We start from the raw sequence: 19,003 nt of genomic DNA, 5'->3' as shown, positions 1-19,003 counted from the left end.
GAAGGTCCAAATTGCAGTTTCAATGCAGCTTCAAATGGGCTCTGCACAATCCCAGTCAAGGAATAAGGGTCTTATCTAGCGAAGCGATCTATAATTTTCAAAAAATGAATAAATAAATAAAATTCAATATACTTTAACCACAAATGCACATCTTGCACTAGCTCTGTGATGTGTGTCCACAACTTTACACATTACGTAATCACGCTGAAAAGGTCACGCATGACATAGGCAGAGGTAGAACTCCATCTGGCTTTCTCCTCCAACTTCAAACTGAAGTCCAATATATGGAGAAAAATCCTGGAATGTTTTCCTCAAAAATCTTAATTTCTTTTCAACTGAAGAAAGACATGGACATCTTGGACGGCATGGGGGTGAGGAAATTACCAGGAATTTGATCATTTTGTTTTTTATTCTGGAAGTGAACTAATTCTTTAATATGCAGCCAAAGTATACTTCCTGTGTCCGTGTTCCGCTCCACCTTAGTCCTGTGTAATGCAAATTCTGGCATCAACACACAGGGGACCTGTCCAAATACCCACTCTTAAGGTCTTGGGCACTTGAGATTGTGTGTCCACAACAGGAAGTACGTGCACAAAACTGCCCCAGGTCTTAAAAATGCCACAACTCAGGACCCTTAACGCACACTCCACACTTTGGACCAGTATTCGAGGCTAAGCGTATGTTATCATGCATCATGTTCAGGGACTCACATGCCCTGAAATCGCAAGATGTCAAGGAAACATTCCATTGTATGTTAATTAGATATTACATATAATTTGGTAGAAAATTGTAAAGTGTTGTAGTATTGTAGTGTTTTATTGGTGCAAAGATGAGTATGTTTATTTTGAACATCATTTACAACATGCTTTTTATCACTTAATTAGAAGCACCACTATTACTAACTTGTGTCATCTGTTTTACAGACTACTAAATATACATTTTGAAGTTTATTGGAAAGTGCAAATTAGAAAATGTGTAAATTAAGCTCTGTGAAAACTTTACTTAAATTTTTACAGCATTATAAGTGTGTCCCCTTGGATGGTCAAATGTTCTACAGATATCCCGCCTCGCGGTCTTCACACCCACTTGAACACTTAAAAATATGTCAATACTTGAAATATGTCAAGTAAGTAGTCAAGTGCTCAAGTGCAAAGACCACAAGTGTGGGTTTTGAGACAGGCAGTCTGTTGAATGCGTCAGTCCACTCTCACGGTGGAATGGTTTACGCCAAGGATCTCCAGCCCTGCTCCTGTAGATCTATCGTCCCACAAACTTCAGTTCCAACACATCTGCCTGTCAAGTAACCCTGAACACTTGATTAGCTGGTTCAGGTGTGATTGATTTGAGTTGGACCTGAAAGCTGCAGGACGGTAGCTCCCCAGGAGCAGTGTTGGAGGTCCCCTGGTTTATGCACTGAACTGTAAACTTCGCATGTCCATGTTCTGCTCAGGCTCAGTCAGTCTAATTTTGGCATCAAGAAAGTCTGCAGACGTCAGTGCACAATGTCTGCATGCAGCTTGAATTTTGTATCCTTTTGGACAACATGCACAGGTGATTTGAATGTTAGAAAACAAGGTCAACTGGATAGTGCACATGTGCCAAATATTTCAGCCTGCACTCAAGTTTCCATGTTTGTCTTCCAACCCAACTAGCAAATAGTCCGCATGATTCAATTTTATCATCAGCACCGTCGGTTGATGTCCATGCACAACATTTGCATGCATCTCAATTTTTACTCACATACGCGAATAATTTGAGTCTTGGCAAACAAAGGTCCACTAGGTAGTGCACACATTCAAAATGTGTCAGTTGTGCATTTTATGAAATTTGCAAAAATATACTTCCCATGTCTACTCCAGCTCATACACAGTTCTTGCGGCACAAATTTTGTCATCAACACAGTCCACGGATGTCTTGAATTTGGTATGCTCGCAGACGAGAGCACGAGTGAGTTTGAAAACAAAAGTCAACTATATAAGGGTGTATGCGCTGAATACATCAGTCTGTACTCACGGGCGGTGGAGTGCACTTTGAATGGCTTGCACACTTGACTGTGCACTAACCTGAGAGGAACGCAGAAAATGAAGTGTACCTGCACCATGAGGCAGCACTTGAACTGAAACTGAAGTTCTTAAGTGACCGATTTGGAGCACTTTACATAGATGGCAACTCTTTCTGTCATAAAAACTGCTCCTTACATGAAGTGGCTTGACTCCAATTGGGTTTATTGTTAGCATACTGCTAATCTAACAAGAAGGTACTAACAGGAACATAAAATAAATATTATAACTGATACTTTTTGGTGTTCAATTAGACTTTTCTTGAAAGATTGCTCTCAGCTCAACAATTTTCAGGAATTTAATCACAGTGCGTTGTGGGAAATAAATGCAATTCTGCTTTAGATTTTGCAGAAAACAATTTAGGCTTAATGTTGCTTCCTAACATGACATATCTCTGAAACTTGTGTGTGTGTGTTCGTCTGCTTACGTCAGCCAGAGACCGCTCAGGAAGGACCAGCGGAAAGCATCCATGTTGTATTGGCGAAAGCCAATGTTATCTTCTTCCTTTGTGGAACACAGACCACAGGCAACTAGGTGGCCCAGATCTGCTTACAACACTGGACTGCGTAAGCAATTTCTCCTCAGATTCTCTCTTACAAGACCTCTCTGTATAATTGAAGACAGTTAACTTGAAAACCAGTCATATTATGCCTCCAACACACTCTCAATTGGTAATTTGTAACTGTTACATTTTGGTGAATTGGTGGCTAATTCCTATGAATGTGTACATTTTTATACAATGTGCTTATGCCCTGCTGACAGTTAGGTTTAGGGGTGGGACTTTATAGGCCTGTATACGTTTTTCTAAAAACCTTAGGTTTTCATTCAGATCACATCATACAAATTCATACGCAATTTACATAACATACAAGAGTTTCCTTTTCTCATGAGATCAGGTTTGATGGCCAGGTTGATATTTTTGGAACAAAATGGTTGACTACATCGGCGCCAGTAGCCTTGTGGGCAGTGCACCAACATATAACGGCATTGCATTACGGGCGTCCTGAGTTCGAATCCAGATCCCACCCCTTTCTCTCTCCCACTTCACTTCCTGTCTGCTTTACACTGTCCTGTCCTAATTAAAGGTAAAAACACCAAAGATAAAAAAAAAAAAAAGCTAGGGATAATTTCATAACATTTTGTGTACCATAAATGCACAATTAAATCATATTTCCACACTTTTTTGCATAATTAAAACATTCTATTCACAAGTGATATTTATTTTGATTTCTCTAAAGCATGTTTTCACTGACAAGGATGTCTCCACAGTGATTAAGCATGCTTTGTGCGCAGTCCATGGGCACAACAATGCATCTGCAAGTAATCTGAGTGTTTAAAACTAAAGGTCAAAGTAGGTAGTGCACTGAACTGTTGCCTGTCCCCATAGTAACCTTTATTAAAACTTAACAGAGGGTGTCAGAAATACATAGAAATGACTCTGCAAGAGTTCTTTTACAGAGTAAATATAGGAATATGACTATTTATTGTTTTAATGGACATCATATAACAAAAAGCAAATGTAAAAATCATCCGAGGGACATTAAAGCACCCAAAGAAGAAGCACTCATAAATCACGCCTCTCGCTTCCAGAAAGTGGATCTGTATTGGGACAGGAGGAAGGGGGAAGTGCTGGCTCTTTGTGGCAGCGTCTGTTATCAGTAAAGCACACCACCGTCTCCAGATAAACACAGCTGATTGAGTGTCCGCGAGCCCATTGACATTGAGGGCCCTTCACTGAGAGATGATCTCAAACTTGCCTCTGTACTTCAAAAGCTACACTTCAATGAAAACACAACGACTTTCGACATGTAAAACAGATTATTGCTGCATTTTGTGCTCTGCTGCTGACTCTCACTGGTCTTGTTTGTTTTCATGACACTTGTTTCTAGTCCTTGTTTCTTTCCGCCACCATGCCAGGCAACTCTAAGACCACCTGGACAGTGACTCATTATGTCATGTGCAGCTGGTTTCCTCATATTGTCCTTTGACTTCATGTCTGTGAGGGGTGAATTAGTAAGCAACACAGCTAAACGCACTCGATGCACTAGGAAGGGAAATCTTTCTTGCATAAACCAAGCCATTAGTTGCACCTTAGCTTTTTATAATTACTGATGTTTGCAAGCATTACTAAGGGTGGCTACTATACAGGCACATTTAGGAAAAATTTGATTTTTTTTTTTTTTTTTTTTTTGTGTGTGTCAAAATATTTGATCAAAAATGTATATGTATGTATTTTATATAGCAATACAGTTTCTGTAAAGATATATATAAATAATAATTGATATATACAGTATATAAATAAAATAAGTAATGAAATAATAATTTAATAATTGTACATGCATTTATTTATTTATTCTATAAATCCTGCTTTATTGTACTTTATTAAAAGGTAAATCTAAACCTGAAAAGTTCTTCTTGTACCATGAAATGACGCAGGTTTTTGCATCAGAGTAAGTCTATCCTAATTCTTTGTGTTGATTCAAACATTTGCAGCTGCAGGCACAATAAAGTATGCTTACACACACAATCCACTGGAGGAGGAGTGTTTGACGCACTAACTTTTGGTAATTGATTGACATACGTCATTTCATAAATCCTGACCTAAATATAGTGGATTTTAGAGAGATTTTCATAGTTTTACATCAAACCACTGAAGTCAAATTTGCACAGGTTTGTATTAAATAGCATAAACAAGTATTATATTAAATATAAGTATAATAAATATTATAAATAGTATTTAGAAATAACAACAAACATTATAAGTAGTAATTATTTTAGCTTTACTAAATTTTATTTGAAACACACACACACACACGTATATAGATAATCTATCTCTCAATCTATCTATATGTATCGTGTATATAGGCTACATATACCAGATAGATAGATAGATAGATAGATAGTTCAAATGATTTGCAATGCTTTGTCGCGTCCAGTGAAGATATGACAAAAAACATGGCAAGTGTGAAGTAAAGAAAAGTGGACACGGAAAATAGATGATTCAGATGTGAATGGACTGAACAGTTTTGAGTGAGTGAGTGAGTGAGACAATCTTTGTTATGGATGTTGGTTTTAACATAGCTTACGTTTGCTTCAATTTATTTTCAAGATCTGAGGTAACATATCTACTGTTGCTTTGGCTATAAACCTCACGTAAAATAATATTCAAACTCACATTAGACACTTTTAACATTGAATACAGCACATAATCATTACCTGAGATTATCACTGTCGTATTTTGCATGTTGTTCCTGCCGCGACGTCGCAGAAAATAATAATAAAAATACAAATTTCGAAAATAGAATCGAATAGAAGTCCCGGGTGATTAGGACAAAAATTACATGGAAAATATACTTTTTGCTGACAGATCTAATAATTGAATCTGCAATTAGGGAAAGTGGAGAAAAGAGATCCAGTCTGGAGATGAATAGGAACGGTTGATTTGCATGGCAGACATGGAAATACAGATTTTTTGTTTGTTCATTTATTTTTCATTTTCAACAGGCAAAGTTCTTCTGTATCTTCTGTAGGCCCAATAAATAATATAATAGTTAGAATAATATAGGCTGTATATATGTGTGCGTGTGTGTGTGTGTGTGTGTGTGTGTGTGTGTCAGTGGCCCTTGGCTTGGTATTGTTGTCAGAATTCGGCCCTTGGCGAAAACTAATTGAGGAACCCTGACGTACATGGTTCTGTTCGCTCTGTCTCTGTGTGTGAGTGTTCTTGGGGTGGGCGGGGTCATCCACCGCTCATTTGCATATGAGTCACGCACACTTTAAAATAAGCTGACGGACGTTTCAGTGATGTCTTACTTTCACATCTTCAAGAGAAACTCCGTGCTTCGGGGTTTTTATCGACTTTTGTCGCGTTTCTTTTCATTTTTTTTTTGCTGGTGCAGTTATGCATAGGATTGTCTAAAGAGATCCTTTCATTCATTTGAAGAGCAGAAGTCCGGTTTCACGTAACTTATTTAAAATAAAAGAGACAAGGCACTTTCTCAAGATGTGAGTATGAGTTTTATACGCGTTTGTTTGGTTTTCTATTTTCTTGAGAAAGTTCTTGTAGAAATCTATATATTTTGACGATTTTATTAGTCTTTGTATTACCTAAAACAAGCTTGGTGACTGTACACAATATTTAAAAAAAATAAATAAATAATGCATAATAACAATATTAATATTATAAAAATCTATAACGTACTGGAATAGGCTATGGTTTAGCAACAGCATCTCATTCAGTTGTCATTCAGTATTATAAAATATGATATACATAAGTGCACTTCATAACGCTCTCATGTTAAATTCACATAGTCCTAATAATAATATTCAAATAACTGCTTTGTATATAAACAACATATGATGTTACATAGACTATACAAATACTTATATAATTTTACAATACAACTTTTTTAATATTATACTTATGAATTTGATTAATTTGAATCCAGTGTTGATCATTTTTATGATCACAATATAATCACATTTCACTACAAACTTTGTAATACTTTTTATAGTGATATTTTCACAACTGAATAGACAAAAAAATTATGCGGTCAGACCATATGCATCTGTAGTAAGAATGCAACCCGTTAAAATGTAATAGTTTAAAAAAAAAAAAAAAAAGTAAAACAACTGAAACAAAATCCTGATATAATGCAGCCTATTCGATTATTCAAAGCTTTTTTGGCAAATATGAGATTCAAAACATCCTCAAGTAAAACCGCATTTGAATGGAATTCAGTACGATTTGTTTCAAGGTTTTGGTCACACTTTAGTTTAGCGACCAGTTCTCTCTGTTAACTAAGACTTTTCCCTCAAACTCCTAATTTGCTGCTTATTAATAGTTAATAAGGTAGTAGTTAGGTTTAGGTGTAAACTAGGATTAAGGGATCTAAAATATGGTCATGCAATATGTGCTTTACTAGTACTAATAAACAGCCAGTATCTTAGTAATATGCATACTAATAAGTGACTAGTTTATAGTGAGAATTGGCCTCTAAGTGTTACCAAGGTTTTTAACATTGCTCAAGTTCACATTTCTCGCTTCTCTCGTTTTCTGCCTGTAGGATGACCACCAGAGAACGATGGAGAGTTTACAAGCGCATCAGCTTCATGTTCTTCCTGGCTGTAGTCGCGCTTACGGTGGTCCAGAGAGGAAACCTCACATCGATGCAAGACTTCCAGAGCAACAGAATCGAGAGACAGGCGCGAATGGAGTTCATGGTGGAAGGCGACAAAAAAGACTCGATTAGTGTCAACTTCTGGAAGAGCGTTCAAAGAGTGGAGTCCACCACAGAAGGAGCGAGATTAACCCAAAAGCAAGGTCCCACGACGTGGGACGTCACCAGCTCCAATTGCAGCGTCAACCTCAACTTCTCTTCCATGGAGTGGTTCAGGGGCTTGGAAGCCAACTTCAAGCAATTCCTGCTCTACAGGCACTGCCGGTACTTCCCCATCCTCATGAATCACCCAGAGAAGTGCGCCGGAGATGTAGACATGCTGATGGTCATCAAGTCGGTGATAACCCAGTACGATCGAAGGGAGGTCATACGGCAAACCTGGGGCAAAGAACAAGTGATCAACGGGAAAAGAATCAAGACGCTTTTCCTTCTGGGAACGTCTTCCAACGAGGAAGAACGGGCGAACCATCAGAAGCTTCTGGAATACGAGGATTACATCTACGGAGACATCCTGCAATGGGACTTCATGGACAGCTTCTTCAACCTGACCCTCAAGGAGATCCACTTCCTCAAATGGTTCTCCACTTACTGCGGAAACACCCGCTACATCTTCAAAGGCGACGACGACGTGTTCGTCAGCGTTCCCAACATCTTGGAGTATCTGGAAGTCAGCAAAGACTTGAAGGACCTCTTTGTCGGCGACGTTCTCTTCAAAGCCAAGCCCATTCGCAAGAAGCAGAACAAGTATTACATCCCACAAGCCTTGTATAATAAGACACTCTACCCTCCGTACGCCGGCGGAGGCGGTTTCCTGATGGATGGGCCTCTGGCTCGGAAACTTTACGGAGCTTGCGAAACTCTGGAACTCTATCCCATCGACGATGTGTTTCTTGGAATGTGTCTGGAGGTGCTTCACGTAACTCCAATAAAGCACAACGCATTCAAAACCTTTGGGCTGGTGAAGAATAAAACCAGCCGACTCAACAAGGAGCCGTGTTTCTTTAAGAGCATGCTAGTGGTGCATAAACTGCTCCCGCCGGATTTGATAGACATGTGGAAACTGGTCAACAGTGACTTGATCTGTTCGCAGAAAATGGACTTCTTATAGTCCCAGACTTTCTGAATCTGAAACACGTTCGAATTTATTCGTAAATGAAGGAAACGAAATGAAGGACCTGCGGAGAGAACTTTGAGAACTTGCTCGAAGACAATAAGTTCTCCTTTTTTGAGGAGATTTCTGGACAATATTTTAACTTAATTTATGTACCAAATGACATGGTATGCAGTTTGTTGGATAATGTGAATAATGTGTAAAGGGTTAATTTTTCACTAGTTTATTTATTTTATTTTTTTTGGAACATCAAGGCTACAAAACAAAAAATATCACCCCAAATGAAAATGATTAACTCATCATTATGTTGTACTATGCTTTTATTTCTTCTGTGGAAGTATTTTTTTTTTATGATTTTTTGGTCTATGCAGTAAAAGTCAATGCAGGATACACACTAGGATGAAGAAGAAGAGTAAAAGTCCAAGTAGTCTTGTTTTGGACCCCATTGACTTCAACTGTATAGACAAAAGTTTGCAAAGACATTAGGTGTTTAAATTATTTTTGATTGAACTATGACTTTATGTGTCACAAGACAAAATGCAATTGTCCCAAACAGAAGGAAACAAGTCTCTACCTCACCATTTTTGTTTTAGTCTGCCCCTTTGTGGACAAATATTACCTTAACATGTTTCCAAAGTAGATTCATTAAACAAGACCATGTTATTTCTGCGGCAATGATGTACATTTCTGAAATTACAGTATATTTGAATGATAGTAGCTCATCGCGATGTTTCATCTCTGAAGAGCTTTTATTTTTTGATTTGCGCATAGACTTGAGATACATTTGGTAGAGGGTTTACTTTAAAACTGTGAAACAGCACATTGTCTGGTACATGTAAATATTGAATTAATTTATGAAATACCTCCTCGGATCAGAGGAGGCGGAGTCTGGTGTAGGATATTTAATTGTACTTGAAGGTTACGCAAAACGTGACATTTGTAATCCAAACTGCATGGTCTGATTGCGTAAAAAATAACTGTAACGAACAAACTAAGGTGAAAATGGATTAGTATTTGTAAATAAACATTTCTTCAAAAAGACAAAAGTGTTTGATTATTCCTTTATATCCTTAAAAAAAATGGCATTTGTAGTTCTGTTAACAAGAATTCAAGTAAAAGATGAAAATGACAGATCAAAAATACATTTTATTGCATTTCTACAGCTTTATTGTAAAATTTTCACAATGTATATATTTTAACATATACTTCAAATATATATATCAAATATAATACATTGCACAGGTTTATGCAGTATTTAATATAAAATACACAAAAATTGGTCAAAAGTTGACTATGTATATTAATACAGTATAACTGATGTCTCAAGTTTTCTGAAATTCAATGTCCTGCATAATTCAAATATATATTTATATAATATGTAACAAGCTTGTATAATATTCCAGATATAACATATACAGTATTTTGTTACAGGTATTATTTTTAAAAAATCATTTAATGTGTGTATAATATATACACATATACATACATACATATATACACATACACACATTAAATGATTTTTGTATATGTCTATATATACACACACACACATTACATGTTTTTTTTTTTTTTAATCAGACCTGTAACAAAATACTGTATATGTTATATCTGGAATATATATATATATATATATATACACACACACACACACACACACATATGCACATACATGTCTAATTAATATGTTCCTAATATATTTTGTTTTTGTATATAAATATATATACACACACACACACACACACACATTAATTTTTTTTTTTTTTTTTTATCAAACCTGTAACAAAATGCTGTATATATTATATCTGGGATATACACACACACACACACACACACACATACATGTCTAATTAATATGTTCCTAATATATATTTTGTTTTTGCATATATATATATATATATATACACACACACACACACATTACATGTTTTTTTAATTTTTATTTTTTATCAGACCTGTAACAAAATACTGTATATGTTATATCTGAATATATATATATATATATATATATATATATATATATACACACACACACACACACACACACACATATGCACATACATGTCTAATTAATATGTTCCTAATATATTTTGTTTTTGTATATAAATATACACACACACACACATATACATGTCTAATTAATATGTTCCTAATATATATTTAGTTTTTGCATATATGCAAAAACAAAATATATATTAGAACATATTAATTAGACATGTATATAATTCACATATAAAATATCTTTGAAATATATTACGTATAGGATGTCATACGATATTTAATATGTATACAAAACACTTCCACGTTCTGAACCTTTGAAATAAATCCCACAATCTTCCATGTTATTCATTTGCATTTTTTTTTCTTTTATATTTCAATAAGCATTCATGGATGTACTAAACCAAGTAACTAAATACAGTGTCAAAGTAGATTCAAATCAAATACTGTTGTCTTGAATATATGTTAATATCATATACATTGTCTAAGATTACTAAGATCCCTGATAAAGTTGAACATATGTGTTTGTGAGACAAATGGTTGGCGATATGATTTCTTATTCATTGTTCTTTGTTGTTTTCTTTGTTTAAAGTAAAAATGCTGCTGAAAAACAAACTTGCAAACAGGGGAAATCGAATAAGAGGAATAAAACAGCATAAACTTTTATTCTCAAACCTGCTATGCAGAAAGATAGGCATCTTGACATTTGACACCAGGGTTCAGCAATCCTTTATTTGAATACAGTAGACTTATATACATGCCTCTTTGAATGGTAATCCGTAAACAGAGATCAAGTTATGCACGACAGCTTCAAGCCACATGTCACGTGACTGCATTCACAAGCACAATGAATGAAGCCATGCAAGTTTAACAGTTAACCTAGATCTCAAGAGTTAGAATCAGCCATGCTCCTCTACTGTAAAGTTAATTATCAGGTCTGGTGAAGCCTTTTAATTCCAGAGAAAATTAATTAACTTTAATTAAGGTTAAATGTCACTGACATTCTTGAGAAACTCATTTTTGTGTCAACATTTTGAAGAGTGCCAAAAGTGCCACTCATTAGAGATGGTTTTCAGTGTGTGGTTTGGAAAAAATAAAAGGAATTATTAGCTTGCACGAAAAACTCAGACCTGAACATTTTTTAGATGATTTTGAGATGATTTTGAGTTCCAAAGTATAGTCGAAAACCTTTCCAAAATCCAAGATGCTATTAAGAAGGAGCATTTCCCTATTAATGCTGATGGTTTTGAAATGATTCAATAGAATAAAGGTGTGGGCTTCAGGTGTCCACATACGTTTGGCCATATGTGCTGAAATATGCAGACTTGACATTTTGACGAGTCCGAGTGGAGAAAAAAAAAAAAAATTCAAGCCTTATACAACACGTAACCCAAACAGAAAACCAAGTTTTAAGTAGTCCCTAAAAAAGTCCCTGTATTATTATTATTATTATTACCAATGAATAATTACAAGATACATCTAATATATATATATTATTTTTATTTATTTATTTTATTTTGCAGTCCATTTTTATTAATCTGATAGGCTATTTATCTTTTTTAATTTATATATTTACTCATATAGTCAAATTAAACACCTATCACCATGAGTGATGTTAGGATGATTTATACAAACTAAGCTCTATCAAAGACAATAGAATTAAAGAGACTTTGGCTATATACACAAAAACTGTATATTATTAAACACACACACATATATATATATATATATATATATATATATATATATATATATAAAACAATTTAAAATAACAGTTTTCTATTTGAACATATAAAAATTCAGAAATCATATTAATATGCTGATCTGCTGCTCAAGAAACATTTATACCATTATCAAATATTGTGCTACTTTTTATTTTATTTATTTATTTATTTTATTTTTTTGTGGAAACCATGACACAATTCATTTTTCATGACTCTTTAATGAATAAAAAGTTGCAGAGAACAGCATTTATTTGAAACAAAATATTTTATAATGTTTAATGTCTTTACTGTCACTTTTGATCAATTCAATGCACCCTTGCTGATTTAAAGTAGCCTATTATTCATTTAAAAACTTCCTACTGATCCTAAACTTTTGAACGGTACTATATCTTTTATTGATCAGATAGCCCATTTCAAATCATTAATTTTAATGACTATGTGAAGCATGCAGGCTTGTGAAGCTAAAACAGTCAGCAAGAAAGATCTGGATGGATCTTGTGTTGAGCAGAACAGCAGTTCAAAGGCTTTGATACCCAGCTGTGATCTCCGACTGTTTATTGAGAGTAAATGAAGAGAGCTGGGGTAGAAATGCAGTAAACTACTCACACCGAACCTCTACAAACCTGTCTCAGAATGATGCCTCTGTCCAAAAAAACAAAAACAAAACAAAAGGTCAGAGTTCATGCCTAGAAATGTGGAAAATCCTCCTTTTAACAGTCAAACACGACTTAACATGCGTAAAATGGAAAAAGTATCGAGTATCATCGCCACAGGGTAGGCTATGTCCGTCGATGATTTATGAAACAATATTGCAGTTTGCGTGTCTGAGGTCATAAACATTCATAAGAATCTCTTGGTTTTATAGCGTTAACTTTGAAGCTGTGTTCAGTTCTTATGAATGTTTATGACCTCAGACACGCAAACTGCAATATTGTTTCATAAATCATCGACGGACATAACGTCGGACATAATAAGAACGTAACGGTAAGTTTTGGCGCGCTTATGGCGTTGTGGCGTTATTGTAACGTTATTGTAACGCCACATTTTGCAGTAGCGCGCCAAAACTTAACGTTACCCAGACTCTTGAGAATGTTTGAACGTTATTGTTTTTGGTAAAAAAAAAAAGTATAACTTAGGTATTTATTTAAAGGAAAATGGCACCATTTCACAAGAAGTGCTCAGTGTTTAAAACTCAAGCATCGTTTTTTTTTTTTTTTTTTTTACTTTGAGGATGCCACGTGCAACTCCACAACGGTTTGTTAAGGTTAATAAATATATAAGTTGTGGGGAAATCAGTTCGTTTACCTTTCAGACATCGTGTTGAGATCCTAACAAGCCCTCTTTATGTTACACGTGTTGTTTTTGACTTCCAGCACGAGGCATTTCAATCTTCTTTCTTGAGGAGTCTGCCATCATCCGGACATCTGCTGACATTACAGCAGGTGATTATGGGTAAAACCACCGTTACAACCTTACTAAAACACTATTATACTTTCTCTGGCAATTTTGTAATGAAGACACCGCAGTTATCTTCTGGGTGTCATACTTCATCTTATTACTCAGAGCAAAAAAAGTACTAGCATAATGCTAATACCAGCGCCATAAATTGCTTACAGTAATTTATAGTAAATACTACAGTGTTTTTGAACCATTCAAAAATAGTAAAGTACTTTAATTAATTTGTGTGGTATAACAACTATATAAACAACGTTACCCAATACTGTACTAAGTTTTCCACAACTATTGGGTATATTAGCTATACTACAATACACTAGTTTACTGTAGTAAAAACTAAAGTATACTACAGTATTTACAACAGTTTTATCGGTTCACTCTAGTTAATGCTGTAGCATTCATTAACAAAGTGTTGTAAATGCTATAATACAGTATAATACACTTTAGTATGGTTCAAAAACACTAGCATTTTTTCATGTGAAGCATTAGCGCCATCTGTCAGGATAAACTTTTTTTTTTTTTTTTTGGATGGTTTAGCTAAATAAAAACAAATGCGTTTTTAATTCTAAAGCGTTTGTGTCATTCACAATCGACATTAAATTATATGCTAATATGTGGCTATTCAGTCAGCTACTGTAAACCCTTATTGTTTGACTAGCAAATTTCATAATCTTTATCTAGGTGACATCTGTCAATGATATCAGTGCCCACAATTTCATAACATTTTCATCCAAAGTTTAAATTTTATGACTTAACCAGGGTTTCTGCAGGATTTTTAAGCTCAAATTTAAGACCTGCACAAATAAAATGAATACCATATGAGCGGGGTAGGGCAATGTCTATAGTACCATATTAAACTGTAAAAAGCGTTATTTAAAATTCAGATACAAGTTTTCACAAAAACTTTTATAAAATGATAAATTTTACATTTCAGCCTTTAAACCGTTTTGAAGAAAATGGATGTCAAAAGTATTAATTATTATATTGATTTATACAATTATCAATACAATTATTGTATAAATGAAATAACATGAATTAGGGGTGATTTGGGCTAATGCTCATAGCAAATGCTAACAAAATTTCAAATATTTCAAAACCATGCATTTAGGTTAATTTAGTGTTAATAATTAAGCAAAAAACAGAGATTTCAAGTCTCCCTCTACAGTTACAAATGATTCTGTCTCACCAGGTGCACCTGTGGGCACTGCAGCTCACTGTCCCTGGTAGAGAATGTCTGTTGTAGGGAGATACCCAAGGTATAGCTATGAAATATGACAAGACCAGAGTGTTAAGTCCAGTTAATTTAATAAGTACTATACACAAAACACACAACCCCCACATACCAAATGTTACAAGCTGTATATGTAACTTATCTCCAGTTATTTGGTGAAATGGAAGAGACACTTGTAAACAGGTTAGTTCCAGGAAGAAAGATCAATGTTTTTATAAATAATTTATAACATACACTTCAACATACATGTGCACCACCTATCTTTCAGCGGTTATAGAGACCTTGCATATTGCAATGTTGTTAGGTGGTGCTGGGGGTACCTTGGCCAACACTTCATGTGCTGTGACCAGGATCAGGGAAGAGTTTCCTGAAGAAGGACCATACAGAGGTTTCCTTCCCCCACTGGATTATTGAATATATTTTTTATAATAATCTCTGGAGTACTCGCAGTGAGCACAGTGCTGTTTGACACGGAGAAGTGTCCCAATGGTTGTTTGTGAAGCAACACAACTCCAGGTGCAGACAGGGCATCTTCTAAAAAGCTCCAGCAGTTTATCTTCATAAACAATGTACTTAGTCACTTTGTGGGGTAATACTTCATTGGAGACCCTATGTAAAAGTAAAAAAAAATAAAAGCATAAATAATAATAATTTGGTTATGTAATGTGTATGTATCAGAATGAATTAACTTCATGACAAACAATCAAAAGTATTTAAAAGCAAGTAGTAGCTAAATCAGAAGAGTCAAATATAACTGAAAAACCTAACGGGACTAAACGCATTACCTTGTACAGTTCATGGTGCTTTCACTTCCATCTTTATGGTAGCTGGAGTCATCAGTGGACACCTCACATCTTTTCCTCTTCAATGGTGTAGAGGTTGCCCCGGGACACTCTGTGAAAGGCTCCATCAGAGTGCCTGTACGCATTCTGGCCTGGGTGGCTGCGCAAATTAATAATAGATTTGTTATCAATAAGCAGTGAAAGTACAAAACAAAATAGAGACACACAAAAGCTCCATAGTATTCAAAATCTCCTTTGCTTCTCCTGATGGGCTTCACGTTAGCCTGCACACCTGCAGATCTGGAGCTGACTGGTTCAGTCTGGCACCCAATTTCTCTGGTCATCTCAGGCTAAAAAAAAAAAAATTGTGTTAATTAACTTTAGCATACATAAATTAAGCACATAAATTGTGATTGAAAATATATGCTCGCTCATGTGAAGACGCCACAGCAGTGGTGGAGTAGCGTTGGGCACTGCGTCGCTTTTCAGCACGAGCTGTTTGGAGAAGCCCATTTCCACCTCGAGAAGCAATCCCGCGTAAAATGCAGGTTACACACTCCAGCTCTAGGTGGGAACTCAAGGTCTTCCAGGCCAAGTGCATGCAACCACTGGCGCCTAATTTTCAAGTGTGCTGGAAAGCTATGCAGTCCAGCCGTGCTGTTGCAACCAGCAACACTACACCTACGTACCATCCACTGTACTAAATACAGATAAAGCTAATGCTATCCTAACTGATGCAATACTGTGCTTCTGACATTACTACACTAACAACTGTATGCTAACTAGATGCTAATATACGCTATCCTGATGGTTTTGAGGAATAAGATGTGTTATACCAAGGGCTGAGCCTATGCCAAGGGCGTGGTGAGCTCGTGCAGGGGCGTGGTTAGTAAGTGCCATAACACGTCACACTCAGACGTTTTTACACCATATATTGTAGAATTAAAACACTTTATAACCAAATGTCAAAACATTTACTCGAATCAATGCACAGTCTTACAGATCATTAACTCAAAAAAGTTGTTTTAGGGGTTTAGTTACCCTTTAATGCAGCTCAGAGGGGCACAGAATGATAACCTGCAGTTACAAATGCATAATGTTTTGATATTTGAAACATAAAACATTGAAAACTAATGTTTGAAATTATTTTTTAAAAATTAAGATACTTTAAATGTCAAATTAAAACCGCCAGTAGGTGGCAGCAATTCACTGTTAATAAGTGAGTCATTGCGATTGAACCGAATCGTTTAAACGGTTGAGAAACGAAACACCGACATGTTGCTAAGAGACACAAATTGTAATTATTTTTGTTGGAGAAATAGAGCAAAAGCAGGAAATATGGTGTCTAAAATGTAAGTCTCTTAATATCAACTTGTTTGTTAAACTGTTGCATAAAATCAATGTCACATTTGTAATCATGCTGACTTTTGGAGAAAAAAACCGCACTCTTCGTGTGATATTAACTATTTGAAATTATATAAATATAGGCTATACATTTTCTGCCCTCATATCTTAAATTATGTGATCATTCTAAATGCATTTTTAATAGAATCGTGCAGTGAAAGAAGGCACTAGTTTAACGCGCACTAGTTTAACCCCAGATAGCACGTCTGCAAGATGTCTGTTAAAGATCTCTTGATCTGGAAAGCATCTGCTGTCTAAACGTCTGACAGAGGTCTGTAAGATGTCAGTTTTACATACATTCTAAATCATAAACATCTTAAAGACATCTAATAGACGTCTATTTGACATCTAAAAGGAGACGTCCTATAGACGTATTGCAGATGAGCAAACACCCTAAAAAATACGTCTTGCAGATGTAAATGTAGATAATTGTAATTGAGAATTTGTGAAGTTGTGAATTAGACCAGGTAATTGAGTGAATATGGGCATTTTTGTATTACCTCCAGGTATTTATTTTAATAAAAGGGCTCACTATAGATTTATTGTTGTCAGCTTGGTTCTGGGTCTTGTTCTCCATCATTGCACAGGCCTACTCATGGATGAGACATGCAGTTCAAACAAAGTTTAGTCAACCTTCACCGAATTTTATATATTCATTGTTTAACACTATTAGTTGTCAAAATGAATTAATTGCAAGTTTTGTCAAACCTAAATCGAGCTCTGTACAAATTAAAATAAAGTAAAAGTTCCCCATTTGCAGTAATGTGAAAAAGGGCACGTTTATTTTATGCATTAAAATATAATTTCATTTTCGTACTTTACAAATTACAAAGTACAATTGCGCTGTGCTCACATTTAGCCTACCTGTGCATTAAATATAATACAAAAATACATAGGCATCTTGCGTCCTATTGTGATCTCGAATTGCAGAATATTTCAGTACATGCATTGGAGAGACTTTCTTAAATGTGATGCATGTATACATGCATGCACAGTTTTGCAGCTTTAGTCGAAATTTTTGTAATTTCATGACAACTGACGATGTATGCTCGTAGTTTCTTGTGCGGGTTATTTACGATGAAGTGAGAGCGTGCGCCTCATATTCGCGTACAGTGAAGAGCGTGCTCCGTGAGCACAGTACAACCTCTGACAGGACAGGAAAGATTGCTTTACTGACATCTCTCATCCGACCGCAGATCACTGTTGTTCTACTGAAGCTCATTTGGCACCTGTACCTTTTCCTGGTGCTGAGGGCGAGCTGAAGCGCGCGTCTGAAAAGTCTCCCGTTTGTTGTGGTCGCAAAGAGATACTGCGGTTCCGCGTCTTAAGTTTAGAATAAACATTTTTGAACTCATTAAAGATGCAAAAAAAACCCCCCCAAAAAATAACGTTGATTACAAATGTTTCATTACATTGTATTTAGCAGCTAAGCTTTTATGACATTTTATTAAATAAGATTGACAATGATTTCGGCAAAATGACGCCCTCCTATGTGCGACACCCCATGCACTGCATAACCCGTTTTTGCGCCACCGTCTTTCCATAACCAAATTTAACACCTCTTGAAATCGTAATTAAGACTCTTGTACAATATAAGACCCCGTGGAAACCCTGTTAATATAGGCTAATGAATACATTTCATGTGGTGAAAGTAAAAAAAAAAAAAAAAAAGAAATTTGAAGTTCGTACTTATTTTAGATTTGGTTTTAGTTTTCTAGACTTCAGTTTAAGTCACAATCTAACAGTTAAAATGAGAAATCAACACAATTGGGAGTTATTTAACTAAAAACAGCTGAAAGAATAAAATGACCACAAATTAGTAAATCATGAGAGAGAGAACTTTTAATTTTACCCACAAGATCCATTTTATCTTCTACGTTGTGAATGGAGCTCCACACAAAACTGCTTTTCTTAACGAATTACGCCAAACAACTTTAGACACCACACTGCTCTGGTTTCTGCAGTGATTTGACCAATTGATTTCAGATTCATTCCAGTTAACTAGTCAGACTACTCAATTCACGAAATGATTTAACATCTAAAAATGATCCGAGTTTAACA

The 19,003-nt window shown here is 35.5% G+C and overlaps 2 protein-coding genes across 3 annotated transcripts; one reads left to right on the top strand and one right to left on the bottom strand.

Annotated features, from left to right (window-relative positions):
• Positions 1 to 5,872: 5,872 nt before the first annotated feature.
• Positions 5,873 to 9,541, top strand: b3gnt7 (UDP-GlcNAc:betaGal beta-1,3-N-acetylglucosaminyltransferase 7). Its single transcript, XM_058760937.1, has 2 exons — positions 5,873 to 6,065; positions 7,127 to 9,541. Coding segments are annotated over exons 1-2 (1,224 nt in total). The 5' UTR covers positions 5,873 to 6,063; the 3' UTR covers positions 8,349 to 9,541.
• A 5,287-nt stretch (positions 9,542 to 14,828) lies between these two features.
• On the bottom strand, positions 14,829 to 18,924 carry LOC131530725 (uncharacterized). 2 transcript variants are annotated; one of them, XM_058761160.1, is made up of 4 exons: positions 18,178 to 18,924; positions 15,831 to 15,888; positions 15,542 to 15,698; positions 14,829 to 15,365 (listed from the first exon to the last, which is right to left on the bottom strand). In XM_058761160.1, the coding sequence occupies exons 1-4, from the start codon at positions 18,295 to 18,297 to the stop codon at positions 15,164 to 15,166; spliced, it is 537 nt and encodes a 178-aa protein (XP_058617143.1). In that variant the 5' UTR covers positions 18,298 to 18,924; the 3' UTR covers positions 14,829 to 15,163. The 2 variants fall into 2 exon arrangements, with proteins under 2 accessions (XP_058617143.1, XP_058617142.1); XM_058761159.1 differs by having other exon boundaries at positions 15,542 to 15,888.
• Between the last annotated feature and the right edge of the window lie 79 nt (positions 18,925 to 19,003).

The sequence above is a fragment of the Onychostoma macrolepis genome, chromosome 22 (genome assembly GCF_012432095.1).
Source record: "Onychostoma macrolepis isolate SWU-2019 chromosome 22, ASM1243209v1, whole genome shotgun sequence".
NCBI classification, from domain to species: Eukaryota; Metazoa; Chordata; class Actinopteri; order Cypriniformes; family Cyprinidae; genus Onychostoma; species Onychostoma macrolepis.
The sequence above is the reverse complement of the archived record's forward strand: the minus strand, read 5'-3'. Positions and strand labels throughout refer to the sequence as shown.